Raw genomic sequence first — 27,970 nt, forward strand, 5'->3', positions numbered from 1 at the left:
ACGTCTTTCCAGGTTGAGAAAAATAAACTAAAGACGTGTTAAAAAAATTGTTACACTTAAATCTCTCCATTAACATGCACGCCATTCATCTTTTTTTTTTTTTTCAGAAATTGAACATTACAGTAGCTATATTAACATTTTACAACTGCAGCCACTTCCTAGATATTGCATCGTCCTTCTATTGTGATCAACATGTATCTGCTTTACATTGGTGGCATGTTCTACATTTCAGTTTGAAACACACTGAACAATTGATTTGGTTAAAAATTATATTCTACCAGTGGATTTCTGACTTCCAGCCCTTAAAGTGAGCTATAATAAAAAAAAAAACTTGCTGCTCTGAATCTGTCAAACCAGTGATAAACTGTTATGTTGGAGGAATCAAATTTAAAGAGGTCAAAATATCTTTTTGCCTTTAGTAACATTTCAGTTTATTGTAAATCATGATAGCTGGAAATGTTAAGAGCATTTAGCCAATACTGTAAAAAGCATTCACAATAGATGGAGATTTTCCCCTGAACATGATTTAAAGAGCTGGAAATTTGTTCTTACGAGTTCTTCCATTTTGTTTAAGAATAATTTCACAAATAAGTTTATTAAAAAAAACTTTATTTTTCAGATTAAAGAAATAGCAGCACGTTATTGGAAAGAACAGTACAAATATTTACATGGTTTATGAAAGAACATTAAAAGATAACAACAAAGTTGGCTTTTTATGCCGTGATGGCATCGTGTTCCCTGAACACGATTGTTTTGGGATTGATTCCGACACTTTTGGTTGTGTTGTGTGTTTTATAGATGCCGATGAGACGATCCGCGATCTCAAACATGTTGTTCCTCAAGGAGATGATGATGAACTGAGCGTTCTTTGTCTGTTCCTGCAAAAAGAAAAACACGTTTTAATTATTTAGGCATACAAAGTTACTGTTGAATAATTTCTTAGTGCAGGCGGGATTCTCTCTGTTTACACACTTTAAAGCTTAAGGATCGTCCTGCTGCAGTCACACAATGACATTTTTGTCACAAAAGGAAAAAGTTATGATGCGACCTTCAAGAACAAATGATAAAAGCTGTAAAAAATATTAAAGTAAACTGGCAGCCTAATTGTGCTCACATAAATATAACAGGCAACGATGGAGACGTTCTTGAAGTCCAGCGCGGCATCGATCTCGTCCATGAAGTACAGCGGGGTGGGCTTGTAGTGATGCAGAGCAAACACCAGAGCCAGAGAGCTGAGGGTCTTCTCCCCCCCTGACAGGTTAAAGATCTTTTTCCAACTTTTCTTTGGTGGACGAACACTAAAACGAATAAAAACGAAAGAATACGTCAAATAAATAACAAACAGAGCTGTAACATCACATATAAATCCCAGCATGCACCAATAACGTCTTGACTGTTTTTTTTTTTTTTTTAATCCTCCCTTACCTGAACATGATTCCCTCAGAGAACGGATCCAAGCTGTCCACCAGCTCCAGCTCTGCATCCCCACCTAGTGTCAGCATCTGGTAGTTCTCCTTCAGCTTGTTGGTGATCATGTTGAACCCGGTCATGAACTCATTGAGCCGCTGCTTACGGAGGTCCTCGTAGGCGCGCTTGAACCTGTCTCTGTCCGCTGTGATCTCGTCCAGCTGTGCGACGCGCTGCAGGTACAGCTCCTCCTGATGACACAAAGCGTCGGAGATGACGCGCGTTTATCTTATGCCTTTGTAAAACAAAGTCTGTCTATTAACTTTTGGTGTAAAAAAATATATATATATTTAAAAAAATGGTACTATGTCCGGTCAACTGGTGATAAATGTCCGCTTCGTCGCTCCTCTCCAGTCGTTTTCATGCTTGTGAAATTTTGCTCTTGTAAACGTAAACCTGCACATGCCGGCTTGCCACGCGACACACACATTTCAAAGTGTGCAACTGTTGTCACTGTCGGTTTTCAACACTAACTTGTCACCGTCGCTCCCGTGTCTGGAGTCGCCCCTGACAGACACACAAAGCTAGCTAGCAGAGCTATATTGGCAATAAAAGCTATGAAGACATCTGTGACCGACTCAAACCTTTGCCTGACAGAAAAGCAAAGTGAGGTAAAAAAAACAAACAAAAAAAAAAAACATGTACGACACTAAATAGTTATAACTACTTTGAAGACCAATTTTGAAATTTGAAGACCTGTGATTAATATATTTGAAGCCAACTTACGAATTTAAGATTTATAACTAGTTGCATGAAGTTAAGACTTTTCAAGCACGCAGAGACCCTAGAAATATATTTTCTCTCAGGGCAGCAGTGAATGAGAACGAGTCCTCCTTCATCCCGACCAGGACACCTTGTAGTGTTTGTGTGTACCTTCTTCTTGTACTCTGCAATGGCTCCTAGATTGGGCTTCATTTGACTACACTGGCTCTCCAGCATGCTGATCTTGTTCACCAGGATGTTTGGATCCGAGATGGCTTCCAGCTCAGCAGGGGCAAAGACACGGAGTTCCTCTGCTGGCTGGCCCTCAATGGTGTGAAGGGACAGCTTGGTGCTCTGGAAGACAAAAAACAGGCATTATTAAAGACAACAAAGCTCAGCGAGCCTGGTTGTTCCCCAGCTGTCTACTGGTTTAGAGTTATGTGACTCGCCTCATCCTGCCAGTACTTGATCTTGCCGTTGTGCTTTGTGATGGCGGCGTCTATCTGCTCGATGGTCAGCCGAACGTTGAGCGACTCTTCTTGCAGTGCGTGCTCCTGCTGCTGCAGGGCCTTGATCTCCTTGGAAACGTTCTGGTACTGCTCCTGCACCTCAGGCAGAGTGGCCTACACAACCAGAACCAGAGCAGGAGTAAATCAGTATTATTGATGCTAAGGATGTCCTCTGAGAGAGAAACACTCCCCCAGCAGATTTAAGATGTTCTGATACGAATAAACGTAAATGGCAAGCAGCAACCTCTGCCTCGTGGCAGGTTTTCATGATCCCCCCCGCCTCATCTTCTAGCTTCTTCAGCTGCTCTGTGAGCTCAGCCATCAACTTCTCGTTCTCTTCCAGCTCTGCTCGCACACGAGCAATGCTCTCCTCACACTTTTTCAGGTTTCTGGAAGACAAACGGAAGAGGATTTAGACGTTTCTCCAGTGGTGTCGACGGCAACAGCCAAAGCAGACAAGATCATACCAGACAAGCATTTCATTGGCCTTCAGAAAGCAAGGCTTTTGTATTACTCTGGTTCGATGCTGCTCACTTTAACATTGTATACGTTTGCTTTTATATCCAAGCGAAGCTTTACCAAGCCATACTGCTGCAACCAATAGGAAAATTCAACTGCCTAAGCACCACCAGACCAAAAGAGGCCAGCAGTGAGACGGTTTAAGGCAAATAATAATGCCGAACTAAACAAATTCGTACAGAAACGTTACCATAGAATGGTAAATAACCTATTTAGACAGTTTGTCAGCAAAAACAATTTGGGGGTTAGTTTAACTTTAATGGAGCATTCATTACCACCAACCTAACTGGTAAGGAGTGTTGCCAAGAAAGAAAAAAAAAATCACCCTACATTACAAATTACACTGTCTTAGACTTAAAGTAAGTATCAGACCATATTCTATTTTAGATAAATATATAATGTCTAGTTTAGACTGTGACAGATTTGATACACAAAACAAAAACAACAAGCAGTTAATAGAAATTAAACAATCATAGAATCTAGACTGCATGAAGTAACGTGCGTCTTGATGATGAAATTGTGCAAAACCGAATTAAAGGGCACACAGCATCAAACCTTTGAGCCAAGTCTGCTAAACGAGGGAATGTCTCAGGCAGGACATTTTTGAAGCACACAGGAACATGAACTTGTGTGGTGCAGATTTGTATATCTTAAAAGTTTAAAAGTTACCTACTGCATCTTTAAGACTCACTAGAAGTCCTCACTATTCTTAACATTTTGTCACTTTAGGAGGTCTCTTAAAGCCTGAGGTTCTCCGTGAATAACTTCTATTTTACCAAGGTTAAAATCTATGTGGGGAAAGAAAAGTAAAAGAAAATCACCACTAGGAGCCACTTTCTGTCTTAGACATAAAAGCAACCAGGTCTTTATAACCCTCTTCAGTGTGGAAGTCATTAAAAGATGAAGAAAACTGAAACGTTCTTCCAGAAAACCCATCAAATCGTCTGGACTTTGAATTGAATAAAAATCAGATAAAGGTTAGGCAGTCATACTTTTATGTATTGATGCACAATATATCTGCATTAACATCGTCTGATGTTAGTCATTTTTTAACATATTGGTCTCACAGCGGAAAACGGGGCGACATTAATAAACAATGTTAGTTTCCATCATGTTGCTGTTGGGATCATGTTTTTGGGAAAGGAAGTCTGGCGGCCATGTTGTATTTGTTGAGGCAAGTAAATAGTGATGCAGCACAGGAAGGAGGGGTGCTTAAATAAAGCAGAGAAGCAATGTTAGTAGTGTCATTTTTCAGCGTTAAAAGAGTGGAGAAATATATATATATATATATATATACACACACAGGTGAATCTCTACTTTGATAATCCCTCTATTATAGACCCTACAACTAATCTTTTTTTTCCTCTTTCATGGTACATATTGTTGCATTTGATTGTTGCATTAAACAAATGAGTTGACACGTATTACAGTCTTCATACAGAAAACCAGTACTGACATCACCAACCTCAAAGAAAACCCAACATCAGTGCCAGCAGGGAGAAGCCGGACTGTTTCATCTTTAATATTTCCACAGTGAGGATCCCTTACCGATCAGCCGTCTTTATGGCCACTTTGGCCTTGGTGATGATGGAGGAGCAGTCGTCTAGCTCTTTGTTGATCTTGTCGAGCTTATCCTGCTGAGCCTTCAGTTTGTGGCTGTTGATGTCAACAATCAAGTTGTGGAGTCTTTTCACCTCGTTTTCCACCTTTCCGGCCTTACTGGACGCTGACTCAAAGTCTAATAAAGAGAGAGGAGGGGGAAAAAAGTAAAAAAAGAAAAGAAAATGAAACATTGTGGCATTAAAACTTAAGGCAATATATTTAAATTAAAATCTACTCGGTATTGAAGATATACTAAAGGGTAGAGTGTATTTTTCCAGAAGTTAAGTCTTAATCTGACATGAGGAAGGCTATAATGACATAAAACAATTAGCACCTCTCTTTACAGTTTATGCAAGTTCCTACCTTTCTTGAATGCCTCCAGGCTCTTCTCCATCTGTTTCTGCTTGGCTTTGTCTGGGGCAGCTGCCAGCACATTGGCTTCAAGCTCTTTAATCTGAAGTTTCAAGTGAGTCTCCTGGTCAGCCAGACTCTAAGGGTGGAAGAAAGGGGGGGGGGGGGGGGGGGGGGGGGGGGAATAAATAAAACTTCTTTAATTAGGTAAAAAAAAAAACTGCTCATTTGTAAGCCTGGATATAGGCAACTGATATCATTTGAAGCATAAATGAAGCACAAACAAGGAGGCAAGCGGAGCATAAAGTGTCATACGCTCATGCTGTTTGTGTATTTTTCCAGAGTGTTCTTCATCTCTCTGAGCTGAGGCTGCAGGCGCTGGACGTTCTCCTCCAACTGCAGCCGTCTCTCCTGGCAGCCGTGCAGCTTTGACACTTTCTCATTCAGCTTGCTCTCCATACGGTCGAGCTGTAAAAACACACATGGAAAATTAAGTTTTGTTGTGATGGAGGACACACTTGGTACACACGTCGAATGAGCACTTAAGCTGCCCAGTTGGACTCGTTTGTGAAGCTTACACCATTTAACTTGTAGACGAGTGAAAAGAGCACAGTGCTACTAATGTGTCGTTCTAGATACTAATAGAGAAAAAAAGGAAAGCAAATGACACACAATTTAAAAAAAAAAAAAATCTTTCTTTGCATAGTAAAATTCATAATATACATTAATCAGTTGAATAAGATGGAAAGTCAATAATAAAAGAGTTTAACGGCCATCTTCTGATTGAATTAAATCCCAATATTTTCAAACTATAAATACAACCAACAGCATGTACTTTGATGCAAACGAAGGCCAAATAAATGGAGATAACATTATGCCTTTATTTCTCTTTAGATTTGAAACAACTACAACAAATTCTATTAAAAACCTCCCAACATTTTCTCCGTCATTCCCATGGTCTTTAGGGAGAGGAAACTGGACTTCATTCAAAATCAGGATCAGAAATAATTCAAACCATTCAAAAGTTTGTTTTTTTTATTTTTACCTTCTTTACTTTTTTTTTTTTTTTTTTTTTAAATGCCATGTTTAAGTTGAAAATGTGACTTTTATTTATTTGCATGTTTTGAACTAACCTCGTCCTGGGACACCTCTTGGCCAATAGAAGACCCCATCCTGCCTTTCATAACTCTTCCACCTCCAGTCATTGTTCCTGTGCAACAAAAACAAAAATAAAAAAGAATGAGAAACAAAAACTTTGCCTGAGAGTTAATTATTAACTATTCCGTCGCAGTCTGTGAAGGACAAGCTGTAATAAGATGACAAAACTTTGCATTGTCATGGTCCAAAAGGCTGCTTTGACAAATGATTTAAAGTTCATTTATATTATCCAGTAATAATCTAGATGAAGGAATATGGGTTCCATGAGTTTAAGAAGTTATAATTACAAAGACAAGGGGACTCAAGTTGTTTTGGTTTGATCATCAGGGCGAATATACTTTAGTTAAACTGCCATGCTAACATTACACCAAAAATATGGAGCAAATACTTTCAGATTAAATACTTCAGATAGTTCATCTGAAAAAGTTAGCATATCCATTTCTATTTAAATTATTACGATGTAGTTTGCACCAAAAAAAATAGTTTATATTCTGCAACTCTTTTTCTACAATTTCATACTGACTTTCATATATTATGTAATTCTTTTTAGAACACAGTAATTGATACTCTGATTACAGCCTTGATTTAAAGCCTTCTACTCCTGACTGTAAAATAAGCTACAAACATATAAAAGCCCCATTATGAAATAAAATACAGTTATATACAATCTTACCTCATCACATTAACTTTTTGTGAATCAACTGAATTGAGCTCGGGCCATTAGAATTTACACCAAAAGATATAATCGGATCTTTTTATCATTCCCTAATTAAATAAAAGCAGGAAGGTCACTCAGACTTTGAGTGTTGTTGAAGAGAATGTATGTAGGCTCAGGAGAATCACGAACACAGCTCCAGGAACTGTTCAGTTGTTTTAATCAGAAAAGGCTGAAGTTGTAAGAAAAACTAGACTCACGTTTTAGTCAAAAACAATTTCTGCTCTTTTTATCTTGGAAACTTAATAAGCGCCCTCACCGCCGGTAACCGATTCATGTCCTGGCGGTAAACAAGCTAGAAGTAAGAACTCATACCAAAAGAATTAAATATAAATAGTAAAAAAATAAATAAATACAGGGACAGAAAAAAAAAAATCCCATAGAATCTTGGTGTAAACATTGGAGAAATTTATAGATACATTTAATATTAAAACATAAAAACATGCCTAAGGCGATATTTGAGCTCGGATTGTAATGTCAAGGAATTCCATGCCGATGTACAGTATATGCTTTATGTTCTGACTGATTGCTTAATTGAGATCATTTATTTTTTGTTTGCCATTTTTTATGACACCACAGTTGTGTGTTTAGGTATTGTCAATAGTGGGGTTTTTATTTCCTGTCAACTTTTAACATTTTTTAACACCAGTACCAGTTGTGGTTAGAAATTGACCCAAAAAAATAAAAATAAAAAAATAAATAAAGCAGGACAGGAATCCACGTAAGAGTGACGAATATCACCAACCTGCCATTTCAATTATCTGCCCCTTCAGGGTGACCACCCTCCAGCGTTTGTCCTTCTGAAAGGCCATCCTGGTGGCCTGCTCCATGTCTTGAGCGACCAGGGTGTCCCTCAGGGCGAAGTAGAACGCCGGTCTGACCCTCTCATCGTTTACTCGCACCATGTCGAAGAGGCGGGGGCTGTTTTCTGGCGTTCGAATGGAAGTCATGTTCTTCTCCCAGACCTTCATCTAAATCATTTTTTTTTTTTCAAAAAGCAGTCAAAAGGAGAACCAAAACCCTGTTTAAGTTTATAGAATCTTAAAGGTACACTGACTGAAGTTTCTAAGGGTTACATTACCTTGTCAAGGCCGATGAAAGTGGCGACGCCGATATTCTGCTCTTTGAGGAAAGTGACGCATTTCTGAGCCGTGTCGATTGAATCCACCACGATGTTGTCCAGAGCGCCGCAGCAAGATGAAACGGCCACATCGTACTTTTCATCTATGGCTCCAAGATCTCCCTATGAGCACCAAAAACACATTTAAAACCCTACATTATGATTATGAAAAACAAATGTAGGAATAATGACAAAAAATATAAACAAATGAAAAGGTTTTCTGTAAAGTGTAAACAGGTTTTTACCAATCTTCCGTAGATTCCAGGGATTTTGCCGCTCTTCTTGAGCTGCATCAGAGCGTCCAAGACTTTTCCTCGACTGCGATTGGAGGACAGGGAGCTCTTGGCTTCGTCCACCTTTTGCTGCAGTTCTCTCACCACGTGCCTGGTGTCATTATCCACCTTCAGCAGCTGTTCCAACTCTTCCTGGTCCTGTAGTGAAACACGGAGAGTAAGTAAAACAGAAGCTCTCTCAGGGTTCCTGCAGGCTTCACCAACTCAAATTTAAGGCTTTCTTAAGACTAGTGTGACAGAAATTTAAGATAGGAATGTACAAAAAAAAAAAAAAGCATGTTTTATATCGAAGTAGTGCCAAGGTTTTGGGAACAAAATGCACACACAGCAGGGCCTGGCAACAGAGGTGAAGATGAATGCTGTCCTGCAAACTGTGAACAAACTTACACTTTCCCATGACAGACACAAAAAAGCTAGCTAGCAACGGTATATTAGCGGCAGCCTCAAACGACTCAAGTCACAGAATGGAACAAAAATGTCAAGCAAGGAAAAAAAAAAAAAATACAATGAATAAAGATTAAATAGTGCTGCCATGACAAAATTTAAGATCTGTGATCAACTTATTTAAAGCCAACTTACATTTTTTGTAATGAATTTAAAATATTTTGAGGTCTTGATTTTAGATACATGATTTTAAGACTTCACGCTGATTTTGGCTTTTCTCCGTTGATCGTTTTACCTTTTTGAGCTCCTTTTCCTTCTGTGGGATATGGACCTGCAGGTCTTTGATGGCGGGCCGGCGCTCCTGCAGAGTGTCCGAGGTCGTCTGGAGCGTTTGCTTAGCCGCGTTCAGCTGAGTCAGAGCCGTTTTGTGGCGGCTAAGGTAGATGTCGAGCTCGGACTGAGCGATGTCCATTTGAGAGCGGGTCTCGTTGACGGCCTTGCTGAGTTCCATGAGCTCTTTCTCTTTTTTCTGGGAAGTAAGAGCGGTGTTTAAAAAAAATTAAATAAAAAAAAAATATAAGAACAATTGAAGACTTCATTTAACAGATAATAACGCAGGGCTAATCTGGTAACCTCAGCCAAGTCGTCAGCACATCTGCAACTACACCCACACACACCTCTTTGTCCTGTTGCAAGCCGCTCGTCTCTTCCTTCAGACTTTCCATCACTACTTTCAGTTTTTCTTCTTCTTTCGCTTTCTGCTTCTCCAGGTCTTCTTTTTGGGCCGTCGCTTCAGAGATGGCTTGTTCACTGCTGGCTGGTATGCCTCGCACTTCCTCCAGCTGAATAATGAGCCAAACAACAAATAAAGAACGGTTAAAACTAAAGTAGACTGAGCAAATTTTACATTTTTCTCAATTCAAAATGTGAGTATCCGTTGATTAAGCAGTGAATATTATGATTCAAGCCATTTTTTCTGTTAATTCTTGTTTCTAACTAGTGAAAATCCTAAAATAAGTCTCACAAATTTTGAGTTTAATTTTAAAATAAATATATATATACATATATAAATCAAATGAGAACGAAATTCAATACAGAAATGTTACAGCCTATGTAATCATCTAAAAAGACTCGACTTGAAAGTTGTCCAGTGAGTTTTCACACCTTCAACAAGTAGGTAAGCCACAAGTTCCTGCTGAAGAACTCGTCTCTTCATATTACTGTATCAAAGCAATGGCAAGCTGAGAGAAATACGTGTGGTACAAAAATGTGCAAAAGTAACAGGAAAAACTGCTGTCTTGTAAGGACTGTGAACAAAAGCCCATTCAAGAGTTTGGTGGAACCTGACAAGGTTTGGAAAGCAACGTTAGAAGCGTGTTACCTGGGATAAGAAAGAAGAAGCAGAAGAAAAAAAGGACTAGACTCTTGCTCAGTGCTCAAAAGTTCTTATTTCATCAAAGTGAGTTTTGAACTTTGAGAAGTCAAGCTCCAAGAGTCTGGAAGAAGAGGGGTGAGGCACAGAAGCCGTGTTGCTTGATGTTTCTACAGTCTGTGTCGATTTGGGGTGCCAGGTCGCCTTCTGCCGTTTGTCCACGGGGTTTCATCAAGGCCATCATCAGCGTAGCAGTCCATCCAGAAATGTTAGAGCACATCACGCTTCCCTCTGCTGACAAGCTTCATGGAGATGCACATTTCATTCTCTAGCAGGCTTTGGCACCTGCCAACACTGCCAAAGGTTCCAGTCTATTGACCATGGTACAACCATGATTAACCACCAGCAAATTCACCCGATCTGAACCACAGAGAGCTTAAAGTACTGTCAACAGGAAAAGCCAACAATGGAGGCGAGCTAAAGGCGGCTACTAAAGCAACCTGGGCTTCCATTACGCCACAGCAGACCCACGATTCTTTATTAAATAATTTAACTGTCAAAGAAAAATAATTAGGTTTTTTTGTTTTGTTGAAGTGCTAAAATAAATGAAATGATAACCTATATATTATTGTGATACATATAACGTCTCATCAACAAACTGTAATCCATAGCGCACAGCACCTCAGATTTTAACACACATTGCACTGCATCTGTCATCTCCATGGTTCCCTGCCTATGGATTTTGTAGTCTATTGAATACACACATTTGCTGCCGTTATGATGCAAAACCTACAAAGGGTGTTTAGTAGTTAGTAGATACGATGTATGCAAGTTCAGCTCAAAGAGGGGAAAAAGGAATAAAAAAATAAAAAGCACAGGCGACAATAAGGTACCAGCCTGCCACAAATCTGTATATGATGGAAATATATAATACTGTTCTCGGCTTCCAGAAGCAAGAAAATGTCCACCTAATGTGAAAATACTTTAAAGTACAGTGCTGATGGACAACATAAATAAGAAACTGAATAGATGTAAAGCTAGTACAGACCTTTAGGTCTAAGAAGATAAGATGGATGTAATTCCTATTTTTCATCTGTTAGTTTTATTTACAAAAAATTTTTAATAATAAAAAAATTCATTTCCAAGCTTGTTTTGACTTTAATGAGATAAAATTTGAAACCAGGCCACTAATTTGTGCATTTACACTTTGAGGTTTCCAAGAGCCGTGATGACTCATTTTGATCTTGCAACTATGATGTCAACCCTTTTCCCCTCCTCACTTCGGACGATGCCTGAGGCAAAAATAAGCAAGAAATTAAGAATTTAGTCATACAACAAGTGCAGTCTGTAAACGTATAGTCAGAGCTGCTATAAATAAGAAAGCCAGAATGAAAATAAAAACGTAATAAATATTAGAAGAATCAATTGGGATTTAAGATGGATACTTTGAAGACCTTTATATCAAAAGTACACTCAAAATTTAAAAACTAATATTTGACTCACACACACATATATGCAATTATTCTTTGATCGCACTTCTATTGTTACACATGAAAAGAAAAATAAGGAAAAAGAACAAAGGGAAGCAACACCACAACCTCATTTAATTGTGATAGGATTTAATTTAAGACTTTGCCTGTAGTAGATCTGACTAAAGTCAGAACATCCCATTTTAATAACTCAAATACATAAAGCTCAGATTACTACCTGTTGTGAAAGTGTTATTTCTAAGAAACATGATCAGGAGTGTGTTTAATTGTCTGTGGATCACAATTCGGACCATTAAGCAAGCAAACCACAGGATATGATGCTCCATTTATTCATGTGGTGTAAGACCTGGAATAAATTTGATAGGAGGAGGTCCCGTTGGGAGGGGAAAGGGAAAAAAAACAACACAAAACACAAAACAGACACACACACACACAAAAAAAAAATCTGTGTAAATTACCAGCTACTACACAATGCATTCTAAAGCAGACCGAGAGCACACATGTAATCAAATATAAGCACACGAAGACCAAACAAGCCCTGGTTAAGACTGCCACAACAGTCTGCATTTTGGCAGAGCTGAAACAAAGCAAGAATTGGCATCTGCATATATAGTTTATGTTGTGTAGGGTTAACTGCGGGTGAAATGTGAATGTGGCTGCTGGACGTGTTACACAAGCCAGGCCATAGTTGACTACCACACAGCAGAACACTGCTCCCCAGAGGTCAGGCTGCCTCTGCCCAGCTCCCCCTCTGACCAGCAGAGTTCCAGGAGAAAAGGCCTTCAGAGCTGGGAGAAAACGTCAGCCATACGTCCCTGAACAAATGATTTGGATCAGCTATGTTGCAAAAATAAAAGGATCGGCAGTTTAATCCATCAGGACAAAAATAGTTGAGCAAAGCACACACCCAGATTCACTTTGTGCAGCTTCGCAGCCCCCTAGTGTCTGATAACTCGTTGACAGTTTCACATTAGTTTTTATTTTTATTCCACTGATAATATCACTTTAATGAAATCACAAAAATCATATAAAACATCTCTTTTTCAAACACTGCTGGAAAGAAAATTTTCCAAGTAAGGAATTATTTGTACAGTACTTGTTTCACCATTACTGTAATTGATAAAAAGGAACCATTCCTTGATGCAAATATTCGTGAGTAAAAATATCCATATTTTAAGACAAGAAAAGCTGCCATTTTGCTTTTTTGGGGGGGGGATCATAATCAACATGCAGTCAGGCAAAATACTGTCATAAAAAAGCTATTAAAAAGGCTTTTTTAATATCAATTTGTATCTCTTCAGAAGCACAAGTTTTCACAAAAAATAAAATAAAAATACCATACTGCAAAAACACTAAATCCTAATAAGTAACTTTGGTGTAGATTCTGGTATAAACATCTTCGTACACCTAAAATAAGTCAAAGCAAACTTACAACTAACTTAGGAGCTTGTCTTAAAAAAATAAGTAATAATTTCTTAATATTGATTAAAAAAAAGAAAAAAGTTCCACTAGCAGATTATTTAATTTATAACACATTTCCACCAATGTAATCAGTGAAATAATCTGCCAGACAAACTGGTACTTTTTCATCTCTATTCAAGAATTCCTGGTTTAAAACAAGATCCTATATCTTGCTGAAAAGTTACTTGTAAGTAGGTTTTGACTTATTTTAGGTCTACCAAGATATACGTACTAGAAGCTAGACCAAAAATACTTAGTAAAACTGTATTTTTCAAGTGCGTTAAGAAATATTTTTTCCTTAAAGAGAACTTGATTCAGCCTAAAAAAAATTATACAAAACAAATTATTTATAATTTAAAAAAGTCTTAATAAATAAAAAGGACTGATAGTTGTATGTCTCATTAGGGGCAATACAATCCCCCTCCAAACAAGCTATTTCACTACATCTGAGCAACAAAAACAGCAAACACCAAAATCCCCGTGGCTTCCTTTCTGACACATTTTTAAAATTTATTTTATTTCTTCCATAGGCCACAACCAAAAACACACAAACCAACCCCAGTAATGCCAGGGCTGTCTCAGCATTACTTTTTTAATTAAATGTGTGGGGTAAATTTAGAAAACAAAAGGCTAAAATTACACACCTCTGTCAGATCCAGTATCTGTGTGCCTCTGAACTGTGCTGCCTGCAGTGATATTGTCAGAGTGACACAACTTATCTATTCCAGAGCAGCAAACACTAAAACCAAGTGAGATAAAGTCATTGAACTGCATGCTACAGTGGATCCGCTGCAACCTAAAGGCCAACACACCTTTTTCTGGTCTTTTTCCAGCTGCTTCTGCAGTGCCTTGTTCTTGCTCTTTGAGTGTTTAATCTTCTCACGCACTTCAACATCCTGCAGGTCCAGCTGGGTGAACTTTCCCTTCTGGGTCTCTATATACTTGTTGATCTTATTTTTTTTCCTGGTGGAGGAAAAGCATTTTTTTTTAAAGAATTAAATTCGAATCAGTTTTATGGGGGGAAGAAAATCTATCAAAAGCAATCCTTAAAAAAAAAAACACTAATAAATGGGGGGGGGAGCCAGGGGGGAACAACAGTTAGTTTCTGTAACAATTTTTTTTTTTAGTAAAAAGGTTCCTTTAAGAGAATAACAGTACATGAAACTCTGTCATGTTTCTACTCTTTTTCAAAGCCAACTACTTTACAAATAACTAATTTCACATAGATTAGAAACTCAAAGTGCTGATAAATTCCTCTAAATGTCTGAACAAGCAAATAAAAACCTACATTGACAGAAATGTTACTTAGTACACAAACCAGGTTACATTAGTAACAGAGGAAACAAGTTCAAGAAAAGCAGATTTCTTACTTTTCCACATTTTGGAGCTCTTGGTTCATTTTTTCCATCTCTTCTGATATCTTTGCATTTTTTTCAGTGAGCTCCTTGGTTTCCTCCAAAATCTTTAGCTTTTCCTGTTCTTTATCAGTCACACGTTTTTGTAGATCATGACTAAAGAAAAAAAACAACAAAAAAAAATCATATTATGCAACAATATTTTTTTTTTCTATTTATACACTTCATAATGGTAAGATATCAGCGAAGAGTCCCGCAGAGCTCTTGTTGGTCCTTCTTTTTGTCATATTTTGTCCTGACTGGAGCACAGAGGTGCTGCTGGTGTACTCACACATAGTACTGGTGGAGCTGGCTCTTGTGTTTGAAGATGTCGTTCTCCAAGGTGAGGAACTCCACAGCTTTATTCTTTTCCCCCTCCAAAGCATTTTTCTCCTTTTCTACCAGCTTAACTCTATTCAGCTAGGACAGAACAAGAAAAAAAAACCCTGATACTTTAATTTCTAGACAAAAGTTTAAAAAATAAATGAGAAAAATCCTCAATTCTGCGGTCTAATGAAATTAGGCTAGCAGAAACTATGCCAGAGAGACATAAAAATAATTAGGTGCAAGCAGAATATAAATTAAATTCAATAAATGACTCATTTATGAGTAGGTGTAATTTAACTTTTGAGTAATACTTTATATCTGAATGTCAAAATGAGTGAGAGGGTCATCTCACAAAACAAAGTGTCTTTATATTTATTTCCATATTTATTATCTCATTTATTCACCTCTACGCCCGACTATGCAGTTTTACACCCCTTGCAAGTGTATGTACCTTTTCTCCCCTTTGCTCATTGAGCAGCTCGATGCGGCGAGAAAGAGTTTGGATCGGTTCTTTGAGACGGCATGAACCGATGATGTCCTCCAAGTACTCCAGCATCCCCTCATCATGCTCCGTCTGACCCTTAGGCTTCATCATGGCAATCTGCTCCACCTCACCCTACACACAGCCCACAAGAGCAGATTGGAAAAGGCACACACGGATTCACAATAGGGCTGCATAAAAATCACTAAAATTAAAATAATAATATTTTTTTTTAAAAACATACACCAATCTTTAAAAAAAAAAAAAAAAATTAAGACAGAGAGACAACTCTCTCTCACACAAAATTTTAAACAGAGTACACAAAAGTGTAAATAACATTACACAGCACAGAAAGACGACCTGATTCCACATTTTAAAAAAATAAATAAATAAATGAAAAACCCTGTCACTGAAAATCTCCAACTGTGAAGGGATAAGTTACATGATTACATTTGTGGAACAAAAAATATGCCGTTATTTCTGCTAAAATATCACAGCAACCCACCAATAATAATTTCCAGTGATGACTGGAAAAGTCATTTAAATTGTCATAAAAATAGATATTGTTTTTGCAAAAATAAATAGCGATGCACCGATCTGGCTTTTCCTCGCCGATGACGATTTTTGGTTTATTAAAAGCTCTGGCCTGCGAGTCTGATTCATCTTATTTTGAGGAATATCACACAGAAGAGACAAAAGATGTGCTCAAAGCTGTCTGATAATTGGAAATAGCTTCAAAACTAACAAAATGAGTTACACAATTATCTCAATTCATGTGTCAAAGCATACATTTCTCTAACCTTATATCTTAAATCAACCTAAAAAAAATTTTTTTCAAAGTATATGCAATTGGTGGAATTGTTTATAGACCAAATAAGGGAGATTTCTCTATTTCTGATGCATTCTAAAAATATAAGACAAAAATAAATTAATTATAAAAAAAGAAAAAAAAAAATCTGTATTTTAGCAGCCAGTCAAAGAACGGGACCAAGCAACAAAAATATTTGCCCAATTCCATTCCTTGGCTAATTGGTGCAGCTCTAAAAATGAGAGCCACTTAAACAAAACTGATATCTCTAAAACCACACACACACACACACACACATCCTCAGCTCTCCATTGTAACTCTATTGAAGTGGACATGTGCATTTATTTTTATTTATTGTAAATCACACGTCAATTAATAATATCATTATTTATGATTTTTTTGTGAAATGCTTCTTTTTAGAGTCTCAATTTTTTAAAGATTTTTTTTTTTTTAAAAGAACGTTTTTTAAAATACTTGTTTTAATCTGTGAGAGAAAAAGCAGCTTTAAGAGTTGGGTGGTGGGGGAATCCCCACATCATCCTCTCCTCTGATCAGTGCACAAACTAGACAGCTTCCCCTTATTTACCAGAAGTCTGGAAAAGTGAGGTGACCTTGAAGACCAAGTTTAAACCTCCACCCATAGTCATGCAGCCGTGTCACCGACAGAAACAAACAAGAGGAATGAAAAAGGACACGCTCACATTGAAAGGAAAAAGTTCACCACTGAAATAAAATAAAGAAACCAAATGCAACTAAATTTGAATCATGTGCCTTCAGTTGATCAGTAATAACAGTCAGGTCAGATGCAATACACTTTGCAGGGCTAGGAGTGTAACATGTGAACTTTTTTAGGGTGACTGCAAAACAACCCATGGGGAAAATATTTAAATAATTAAGCAAGAAAATATTATTTTCAAGAATTCAGTTTATGTCAGAGTTAAAAAAAAATATATATATATATATATATATAAAGAAAATATTAATAAAAATGAGAGCCATGGCAGAGGAGGGTGTTTTACCCTGCCACCCTGAAGCAGCACTGCTAATATTGGTTTTTTTTTCCCTCACACACCAATATTTACGTGCTGCTAAAGTGTGGCAGGTACATGAGAAAGGGGAGCTCCAACCTGTCCTCCACTGGTGGCTCAGTCCCCCAAAACAAAAACTGCCTCACATAGTAGAAAATCAAATCTGGTCAAATCGTATCTTTTCCTTAAAATTCTAAAGCAGCAAATAATGGTTCGCACCTTTTTCACATTGTTTCAAACCATGATGCGCTGCTATAGCAGTCTAAGGGATGGCAGAGCACTCTCCTCTCCTCTTCTTTCCAACTCCAGTGCAACAGGTTATTTCACCCCCCCACACACACCACCCCCAAAACACACACACACACACAGAGACAGGCAGGGCATAAAATAATATTTTAAAACTATCACCAGGAAATGGGATGAGGCACAGGGACTGGTAAACAGAAGGATGGCCATAAGAAGGATAAAAAAATAAATAAATAAAAATAATAATAATAAAAATACAATTACCTGCAAGATCAGAAATCTGTTGTGGTCTAGATCAATACCGTGGCTGCGGAGTAAAGTGCCAACTTCTTTGAAAGTGGCCTTTTTGCCATCGATATGGTAGTAAGAGGAACTGTCTCTGTTGGCAGTCCTGGAAACATAGAACTTGCTGTTAGGGACGACTTCGTAGTCATCTCCTTCCTGGCTCAGGGGGGGGAGGGGCAGAAGACACAGCAGCAGAACAGAAGAGTTTAGGAGAGACTCAAACAGCTCTAAACATCCAGCTTTACAATTCACAGCATTCACAAAAAAATCACTGGTTGTTACAAAGGGAAGAACACTGGAGACAATTAAGACTTAAAACTTCCAAAAACATCAGAGATCTAAACAAGCAACTGCAATGTGTTGGGGGAAAAAATTATTTAAAAAAATTTAATAAAAATATATTGGTGCAATTTGTCACATTTAGAGAAGTTAAACATGTTCAGTGAAATGAGGAGATTGCAAATGCACAACAAAAGAGTTGGCAGCGTGCCTAAAAATTCTTTACTTTTGCAAACAGAGCTTGTATTTCAGGCTGTGTACACCACCTTTAAAAAAAAATTATTTTTACTTCAGAAACAGCTTTTCTGAGGGAGGAGGAACTCCAAGAAAATTAAATCATGAGTTTAACAATTTGATTTGATTTTTACAACACTTGTGAAGTGAAGTAAAATGCTCTTTTTCAATGCAAGGTCAGCAAGGGGCAGAATTATTTACACACCCAAAGGCAGGGTAAAAAAAAAATATATTTTCAAATGTGGAAAAAATATTGTTTAGGTTTTTCTTCTTAGCAGAAAATTGTCATCTGAATAGAATCTTTCGTGTCACATATATATTTACACTGCAAAATAACTTGGGCTGTGTCAGCAAATTGCTAATTCAAAATTAAATAAGATAAAATAATAATAAAATAAAAAAAACAATTGGCAGTAATGCAGGCAGTAACTAATGCGATGTGAGGTGAATATAGCATGAGGGGGTGTAAACTGTAACTTTCAAGACTGATTTGAGTTTGTGTTTAGTCACTAATGTTACAAATGAGTGGCAATTATATTATGACATCTGATGAATAATATTTTTAAAACTCTGACAATCATTTCTGTCTTGTTAAAAAAAAAAAAAAAAATCTGCCTGATTGAGTTTTTCAGTTTGGGCTGAATATTGAACCGTATGAAATGAGTGTATGTTGTTTCAGTGTGAACGAAATATAGATAAATATACCTTATCAATAATCTTTTGAAAATGCACCTCCACAGTACAGCTTTGCACATCCTTGTGTTTATCAGAGCTGTGAATCAGCACTGAGAGCTTTTTCGATCTGATCTTTTGAGCTCTGTATCCAAACACAAAGAGCATTGAATCTATCACATTGGACTTTCCACTTCCATTGGGACCAATGATGCAGGAAAAGCGCTGGGAGACAGGTAAGGAAGGAGATAAAAATATAAGAAATCAATTATATGAAGATACACAACATCTACAACAAACAGTGTAAAGGTTGTATTTTTAGAGACGTGTGGTAGCATTTTATCTTAGTACATCTGTAATACTGAAAGTATTCCATGTGAGTGTAGTTAAGGGTTCATGTGTTAAAACCCAGCCTGAGCAAAAACTGTGTGAGCAAAATACAGTGGAAAGGCAAAGGTTTGAAGAAAGTCATAATTAAAATGGAACTGTGGGAACAGCAATAAATCACTTCTGGTTGAGAGATTCACTAACAAAATCAAAATGGAGGATTGTGACCCTCTCACTTATTTTTTTATTTATTTTTATTTTTTTCCAGTATAGTGAAGCACTATAAAACTGCACCCTTTTCAAGTGTTTTAATATTTGTATGTATTCAACAACAGGGTAAACTGAAAAAAAAAAAAAAAGCCAGGAAATAAAATAAGACCAAGACAAAAACAGTAAGGTTGACACTTAACACAAGTGATCTTATCAAACAGATTCAAAGCAGTTTTGCCCTGCAAGACATACAAAAAAAAAAAAAAAAAAAAGCTTCACATCCATGTTTGGTCATACCTTGTGAAAAGGCCCCAGAATCTGCTCCCCTGCATAAGACTTAAAGTTGCGATTAACTAAATGTGTGATCATCAGGCGAGGAGCGCCCGGTTCATTGGTCATTGCTGGGGGCGGAGGTGGAGGGATGCTGCCGAGAATCTCCTCCAAACTTCGACTATCAACCGCCTCAGTAGCTTCCCCCTGAGACGGATCTGTGGCACAACAAAAGTACAACTTTTTATTCTTCTGGTGCGAGTCGTTTCAGGTGGTGTTGGTGGAGAGAGAGAAGAGGGGTGGTGGGGTGGGTGACTGGGGGAGGGGTGGAGGAGCGCGCATACACACACACACACACACAAATAAAACAAACAAACACAACACACGCAGCAAGTCTCGAGTGAAACAACGACCGAAGAGAGAAAGTTGACAGGGGTTATTTTCCTTTGTTCTGAAATTAAACGCAAGGCGAAAAAATAAAAATAAAAAAACACAGAAAAGACCATGAACCCACATTAATACACAAACGCTCCCCACGACAAGCGTTGATACCGGAGTAGATGCGCCACAGTCACTCCGTCGATGATGAATAACTAAAGTGTGTCCCGATCAAAAACGTCACAGCTCGAGTCATTTCTGACTGAAATAAATAAAAAAAAAACACCAAAACAAACAGAAGTCCTCTTTTGGGAGGTAACAATATCGTTCAAACCATTATGTTGCCACCAGAGCAAGCCTCAACGACCTGTCCAAAAAAAAAAAAAAAAAAAATCTTTTGTGCTCACATAAGCATAAACAAGCAAAATGAGTCGATGTTTGTGACTCGAACACAAGCAAACAGGCACAGAGTTAAGCATTTTCACCCATCCTAACTAGAACTTTCCAAAAGCAACACCGAAATGAGCTGATATTGATACAATTTTTTTTTTTTACTTGATATAAAACGAAAAAACAAAAACAAAAAAAACAAAACACTTCATCTTTCGAAATAAACTACCTCGTTTGCAGGAGACATCCGGACAAGAAGCACCATCGTCGTTAACAAAATCATCCCCCAAATTATTTATGACGAGCACTTCAGACAAAAAAAAAACTATCAGCCCATTCTAACTACGTGTTCGCAAGAAGAAGAAGAAGGAGAAAAAAAAAGCGACTACAGCTGAGCCAATTGGCCTTCACCAGTACAGCAACACACGCAAAGCAATTGACTGAGCAACTTATTTGGATTCAGAGACACCAAAACAGCCTTTGTTACTTGCCAGTTGTCGGCGGTGCCTCCTCTTGGCCATTGGAGTTGGTTTCTTGAGGGGGTACATCCAACTCGTCCTCAGAGTCATCCCGAGGCTGCAGCCCTTTCCTTTTTGGCTCCCTTTTGGAAGCAGTGGAGGTTTTTGCTGTTTTAGATGGCATGATATGAAATCTGAAGGGGCCATTGGAGGGGAAAAAAAAAGGAATATCCATGAGCGAGGCTTTTTTTTTTTTGTTGTGCATGTCAATCTTCAAACTCCCATTATAGTCGGTCACTGGAGCTATTCTGTCAGGTTTTTTTTTTTTTTATCTTTGCCACAGCCAGATCTCACCGCCGCCCCTTTACTTGCTAATCGCTCTATTTATTCATATGCCAACACAGTAAGTGAAACAACAAAGTAAAGGTTTCTGGTGAAGATTAGGATGAATAAAGTCGCGCAGATTTGTTTGGGGGAGAAAAAAAACAACCTAATCCCTAATGTATAGAAGAAGGAAAAAAAAATCGCAAGTTTCTGTAAAATCTTAAAAAAAAAAAAAAAAAAAAAAAACTCATTCAATAACGTGTTGTGTCTGCATCTACAGTGGGAATTTTTTTTTTCATAGCGCCGCACATAGTTGCACAAAACAGAAGAAATGGGGAATAATACAGTAATATGGCGAACCTGAAAGCTCGATAGAGTTTCTATGCAAATAAGGTGAAATCGTTCCCTTTCGAGCCTTGTAACGCCTATGTTGCGTGTCCACTTCTGCGCAGCTAAACGGGTTTCTCAAACTGACAGTAATGTTAACTTTCAGTCCCATGAGTTTTTATGCTGGGGGGCGGAGGTAAAATACTGAATAACCAAACCTAACCTAACCCCTGTGATAAGATGCATATTCACAGAAGTAATAAAACCTAAGCACAACGATAAATTGAAATTTTTTACCACACGTTCTAAAAACAAGCAGCTCGTTTGTAGTGGCTCTTTCGTACTTTTCACATCTTAGCATTAGGTAAATTCATGCTATTCGGCGGTGCTAATGGTAAAGTTAGGTTAGCAGCTAAAGCTAATTGATGTCAAATATCGAAGCGGAGTCTAAGATAACAAAATATCCCAGTTTAACTTGCAGACCAGCCTAAAACGACGGCAAATACAATAACGATAGTCACTGTCAAAAAATATTGCTTACTTTAATAACGTAAAAGTATGATCCAAAATATCTCGCTAAAATGACTATTGTAGAAAATAACGAACACATTAAAATTCGCAAAAGCCCCTCCCGTCAATTTCTAGAGTTGCTCAGGCTAAAATCTAGTATAAAACGTCGCTGACGGCAAGTTTCCCTTCGAAAAAAAAAATGTTGTGATTCCAGCAAATAGACGGTACCCACACATGACTCCCCACCAAAGTATCCTTAAATACCTTCTAAGTTATACACACGATCCGTCAGAGGTCCTCCTATCTGTTTCAAACTGTGAATTTTTAAAAAAAAAGTATCAGAAAATCCAAAACTCGACGAAAATAATCCATAAAATTCAGCCCCGTGTCACTCCGAGTCGCTTCCCATTTGAAAACTGTATCTTGTAAATGGCGCCTAAACTGCGCCGTCGAACCAAATTCGTTACAAACTGACGCAAGGCACCATGGATCGTTCGAAAGGGCAGGGCAGAAAAACGAAATTCAAAAAAAGGGGACGGAGCCAACTACGCAGCTCTTTTACACCCTTTATGTTCGCAAACCGAACACCGGTGTGAGAATGAAAAAAGATAGCAAATGCTTTCTTCGAAATGAAAAGTTTTGTCAAAACTTAAGAAGAGTAAAGATTAAAACCTAGTGTGTTATTTTCTGGAATATTCAAACGGTTGCTTGGTTACAGTTAGACCCGCCTCTCAGAACAGTTTTAATATATATGCATATGAAAACGCATCAAACTTACTGAACAAGCGAATAACGCAAGAGAGACATTTGTCTCGGCGTAATTAGGTGGAATTACTTAATAAAACGTATCTATATTTTTAAAATATATGAAAATGTCAGAGTGTGGAGACGTGAGGTATAACTCTCGCGATAGCACACTTTTTCTTCAAAGCTTTTTTCTCCTCTTGATTATATGGCTACCAAAAGTTAGCCCGTTTCGTAAATATTACTGCTCGGTAAAGGATAGGACTGCTATGTACTGCATTGACTTATCGCTTTATTTTTGAACAACACGTGTGGCGTTTACTGTCCTGCAGTAAATTCGATAGCGTCACAGTGATGGCCGTGCGTCTCTGAAGACGGTTACCAGCAGGATACACGTTAGCAACGGTGACAGCTACCTTAGCAACTGCACACCTCCTTCATCGTTAGGGCTGTCGGCGCATACAAACGGCTGTGTTACTGTATTAACAGGGTATGTTGATGCCTTTATTCGTGCACTTTGTTACTTTCAGAGCTTCGCTGAGCTAACTGCTTCATATGGTCTGTATCTGTTTATCAGTAGTACTATCATTTGTGTTTTTTTGTTCCTTTAGGATACAACAGAGTAAAAATGAGGCTGAAGACGTCGTTGCTGAAGGAACCAAAACATATCCTTTATGTGATGTTATTATATTTATATGTTTTTGAGTTTGTTTCGAGCAGAAATGTGCGCACCGGATGACACATCATAATTTTCCATTATTTATACTGTTTTTCAGAGAGCATGATTCAAGATATATCTATAAACGTTACTTCTGCAAATGTTTATCTATTAAAATATAATTTCATAACAATGTAAAGATTCAATAGTTAGTCATGCATAAAAATATTGTCTTTTACAATAAGCATGCTACTAAAGAAGTATAATTTAGACCCTCTGATTCAAATGGTAGCAAACTGAAGCAAAGGGTATTGTTGTATTGTTTCTTAAAGTTTTAAATTTAATCAAAATTAGGCCTTTAAAATAGGTACAGCCTACTGTATAACCAGTATACAATTTGTACATTAGTAAGCCAATCATCTAAGTCGAACATTAGTTGATTTGTTGTCTCTTTAACTGAATTTTAATTAACTAATTAATTAATTGAGAAGTCGTTTGGCAATGTTATTTTTTAACTTGCTGTAGTTCTGTGTGAGTATTTTAGGAAATGTTACACTTTGACAAAAATCTGTAAGGCCATTGATTCAGGGTACTATACAGCCCTGTCGTAAGGAATCTGCAGGCAAACATTTATCCGTTTTTTAACACCTGAAAAAATATTCCCTTTAAACTTGCCTGTTTCAGTTTCTATGGGTAAATATATCAAAACATTCTTGTTAGCTTCCATGTCATAAAAAGTGTATATTTTACTGGGTTTATGTTGAATTAATGGGCTTTAACAATTGCACACAACCCATCAATAAAAGGTTCTAAGAAGGTTACTGTACATGTAGTGTAAAAGGTCTTAAATTTAGCCTATAGCCTACATGTAGAAACCCTAAAATATATGTCTGTATATTCACTGGCATTCAGCAAGTTTAAAACAAGAGAAAAGAAGATGTAGTTATCTTATCCACATTGTCTTTCTATCCATGTCTTAGAGCCACACAACATAGAAAATCACACTTATTGTTGCTGTATCACTCTTTGATATTTTGCTATCACAATGAATAGCCTGGACGAAATATTTGTTTCGTAAATATTTCAAGTCTCAGGCATTCGTGTTCTGCATAATAATGACATATATAATAAATTAGATAGGCTCTGCTATCCAGTAAAACTCTGTATAGTTTTTTTTCTGGTTTTTATCTGTGGTCCAAATAAAAACCTTTAAATAAAAACAAATAAACAAGTCGGTTTGTTTCCTCAAATTAGCCACTCATTCACTCAAATCCTAATAACGTACTCGGGTTGTTTGTTCTTAACAGCATTTCACATAAGGAGCTTGTCAGTTGCGTTGGTTGGACCACAGCAGATGAGCTGTATTCTTGCAGTGAGGACCATCAGATCCTCAAATGGAACCTGCTCACCAATGAAACCGGCCTGGTGGTCCGACTGCCAGATGACATGTACCCCGTTGATCTACACTGGTTCCCCAAAACCGTTGGTGCCAAGAAGCAAACCCAGCCAGAGATTTCTGCCCTCACCAGCACAGACGGTGAGTCTTTATGTTCTTTAAAATTTCTCTTGCAGGCTGTATAGCTTTGTTTCTGAAAATTAGAATCTGTTTTGAGTTGGTACAAGACAAATATTAGTACATGGGTTTTAGTCAGAGCTCTCAGTTGTGACTCAAGTTCTTAAATTGTAACTCTCTTTTTTTTTGTCTTACCAAATATGTTTCATCTTATATTCATAGCGGCACTTGCGCGCAGTGCGTTTTATATTCATTACTATCACTAAATCTGGTGACATCGATCACAGTTGCCTACAAGACCAAGGTTACATGACTCTGCGTATCTCTTCTTCATTCTATATTACATGCAAACACAAAGCGTGTGGATGCACTTTTATGACAGGCAATGTGTGGTCACATCTCTAATGACAGTGTAGGGTTGCATAAACGCACCCACAAACTGAAGCAGCAATTTTCTCTGGCAAACCAGAGACAAGTTATGATTCATCCCTGTTACGATTCACTTTTGCAACTTTCTTGTAGTCTTTGTCATTTTGCAATTGCACAAATACTAGCTTGCTGAGGATACTGCTAAAAATGTGAAAAAGGTGAACCAAACCTTCACGCTTCTTTAAAATATTATGTAAATCAAAATTTTTTGTCAGAGGTTCTCTATTTATACCCCTTAAACGTGTTTGTATTTTGTCACTCCGTAAACCAAGAAGGTCAATATTTTTTGTTAGGTTGTTTTAGGTGATGGAGAATTGTGCACAGTTGTGAAGTGGAATAAAAATGATAGTTTTCAAAATTGTATCCCCCAAAAGCCTGAAAAGTTTGGCATTCTTTTGCACCCAGGGTCCTGAGTCAGTTCTTTGTAGAAACACAACAACTTCATGTTGGGTATATCTATACCAGTGTTGCACATAGTACAGACTAACCCCCCCCCCCTTTTTTTTTTTTCTTTGCAAAGGAAGAAAGGCTCAATCAGGCTAGAGTGAGAGTGTCTGTGAGTGGAGTTTTGGTTGAGAATTTGACTGGTCCACCCTAATGCAGAAATGTCTGTGGATCTAAACCATTCTGTTTTAGCTGTGGATTGTTTAATCAGGATTGTTGTTTTGCTGAAAGGTGAATCTTTGCACCAGTCCCAAGACTTCCGAAGCTTCTCACAGGCTTCTAGGATTGTCCTGAATGTGATGCTTTTAGATATCTAACGTTCTTTAGCAAACATCTGAGCCCTTCACAGAACATATGCATTTATACTGTCAACTCAGTACGGGTCAACTCAACTAACCATTTTGCTCTCTGTTGAATTCAGTTGATTCCACTGTGAGTTTCTTAAGGGATCTTAGAGGAAGGGAAATTTACTAAAAAAAAATGTTTTTTTAATCCTTATTAAAATAAAAAACTATGAATTTCCTTCCACTTCACAATTTTGCAATTTGTTGTGACACATTTAATCCCAATCAAATACATTGATATTTGGGATTTTGGCATGACGAAATGTGGAAGAGTTTGAGGGTTGAGGATATTTTTACTCGGAGCCTTTTGGATCACTAAATTGTTGTAAAAGATAATTTTACACTTCCTGCACCAAGAATATGGATGTGATTTTGAGGAAAAACACAAGGATTGTCCCTATTCTTTTAAACATCAAATAGATTGTGACCTCTACAGCACTACAGACTCCAAATCTTAGGCTTTTAAGATGGTATTATGGGTCATATGTGAATGTATATGAACATGAAGTTCATAGATAAATTTGTATGTAATGAGATGCTATTAGCCTATTGCCAAAAGACTAAAAGATGCACCTAACAAATTCAGTTTAAAGTCTTGAGTGTACATAGGGACTACCTGCAGCATCAGTAATATACACTTTTGTTGGGGTTTCCAAATTTAGAAATGGTAGAGAGCTACAGCATGCTGATTTGCAATTATAGGCTACCAGAAATTACATATTACATTCAGAATTTTTAATATACACCACCACAAAGTACATGTTGGGTATGTGTCTTCAATAGCAGTCTCCATGCCTGATCACCCTGTCATGTCTGGGGAACAGAAAATTGCTTAAGTTCAACCAGCAGAAACCTTTTGGTTGTACTCATTTGCTTCCTGTTCTAACTTTGCAATGTAGCCGATCGGGGAAATGTGGCCTTGTTCTTAAAACCCTCTGATGCATGAATTATGATCCTTTGTGTCAGAATTTTTTTTCCATTTTTTAAAATTCTTTTCTTAAGGCATAAAAAAGGTAGGAAAATTTTTTATAAAAATAATTTTTTTTTATGTTTTATTTTTATGTGATCAATTGTAATTTTGTCCAAATACAAAGTTGTTATTTGAAAAATACATCAGTAGTATTGTTCCTTAGGGGTTATCTGATGTCACAATATTTTTTTTACTTGCAAGAGTCGTCTACAGTAGAAGGAGGGACTGGGTCGGTTCTCATGCTTTTTTGTCTGTCGGCCATATTGTATTTAACAAAAATAATTTCTTGCATTTGCAGCTGATGGCCAGTAGTTGATGGTATATTTTATGATGCATTAGCGTCCACTTCAGTGGTCTGTGTGCATTTATAACATAAAAATCCACAGGAGGCACAAGAAAATGGCTTTTAGAAAGCTGTCCACTGTAGTGACCACTATGCATGAAAGGGTTAACCATGTTTATTAGGTGTGTTTTTGATTTTGCCTTTACTGAATTAAAATTTTTGTCCATTCCTTTTTATTCTTTTCCATCTGTTTGATACAATAACAATGCAATAGATCTATTCATCTTTTTTATAATACCATTTATCCTCATAAGTATTCTACTGAGTGATTTTCTTTTTTTTAACAGGAAAGTTCCACCTGGTTTCCAAAATGGGACGCATCGAGAAGAGTGTGGAAGCGCACAAAGGGGCTGTTTTGGCTGGAAGGTGGAACTACGACGGAACTGCTCTAATCACAGGTGGAGGCATCACGGACACATTTCTGTTTCGAAAAT

At 37.5% G+C, this 27,970-nt stretch overlaps 2 protein-coding genes across 4 annotated transcripts in view; one reads left to right on the top strand and one right to left on the bottom strand.

Moving 5' to 3' along the window:
• Window positions 1-592: 592 nt before the first annotated feature.
• On the bottom strand, window positions 593-22,545 carry smc4 (structural maintenance of chromosomes 4). 3 transcript variants are annotated; one of them, XM_023351661.1, is made up of 24 exons: window positions 22,356-22,545; window positions 20,964-21,124; window positions 19,732-19,922; window positions 18,931-19,122; window positions 17,692-17,868; window positions 15,316-15,480; window positions 14,830-14,957; window positions 14,514-14,654; window positions 13,956-14,106; window positions 9,498-9,662; window positions 9,116-9,349; window positions 8,389-8,574; window positions 8,105-8,266; window positions 7,769-7,994; window positions 6,284-6,360; window positions 5,466-5,618; window positions 5,163-5,289; window positions 4,746-4,935; window positions 2,923-3,067; window positions 2,619-2,792; window positions 2,341-2,523; window positions 1,426-1,658; window positions 1,115-1,298; window positions 593-878 (listed from the first exon to the last, which is right to left on the bottom strand). In XM_023351661.1, exons 2-24 carry the CDS (start codon window positions 21,112-21,114, stop codon window positions 714-716), a joined length of 3,900 nt encoding a protein of 1,299 aa, XP_023207429.1. In that variant the 5' UTR covers window positions 21,115-21,124; window positions 22,356-22,545; the 3' UTR covers window positions 593-713. The 3 variants fall into 3 exon arrangements, with proteins under 3 accessions (XP_023207429.1, XP_023207430.1, XP_023207432.1); XM_023351662.1 differs by lacking the exon at window positions 22,356-22,545 and adding an exon at window positions 21,615-21,633; XM_023351664.1 differs by lacking the exons at window positions 19,732-19,922; window positions 20,964-21,124; window positions 22,356-22,545 and having other exon boundaries at window positions 17,692-17,818; window positions 18,931-19,081.
• Window positions 22,546-23,009: 464 nt separating this feature from the next.
• ift80 (intraflagellar transport 80) overlaps window positions 23,010-27,970 on the top strand; it is a 54,678-nt gene continuing 49,717 nt past the window's right edge. The window contains exons 1-4 of the mRNA XM_023351665.1: window positions 23,010-23,325; window positions 23,447-23,500; window positions 24,809-25,030; window positions 27,824-27,934. Of these exons, the coding sequence (XP_023207433.1) occupies window positions 23,464-23,500; window positions 24,809-25,030; window positions 27,824-27,934 (370 nt within the window). The 5' untranslated portion in view covers window positions 23,010-23,325; window positions 23,447-23,463. The remainder of the gene's footprint in view (window positions 23,326-23,446; window positions 23,501-24,808; window positions 25,031-27,823; window positions 27,935-27,970) is intronic.

Source organism: Xiphophorus maculatus, chromosome 18 (genome assembly GCF_002775205.1).
Source record: "Xiphophorus maculatus strain JP 163 A chromosome 18, X_maculatus-5.0-male, whole genome shotgun sequence".
Classification (NCBI taxonomy): domain Eukaryota; kingdom Metazoa; phylum Chordata; class Actinopteri; order Cyprinodontiformes; family Poeciliidae; genus Xiphophorus; species Xiphophorus maculatus.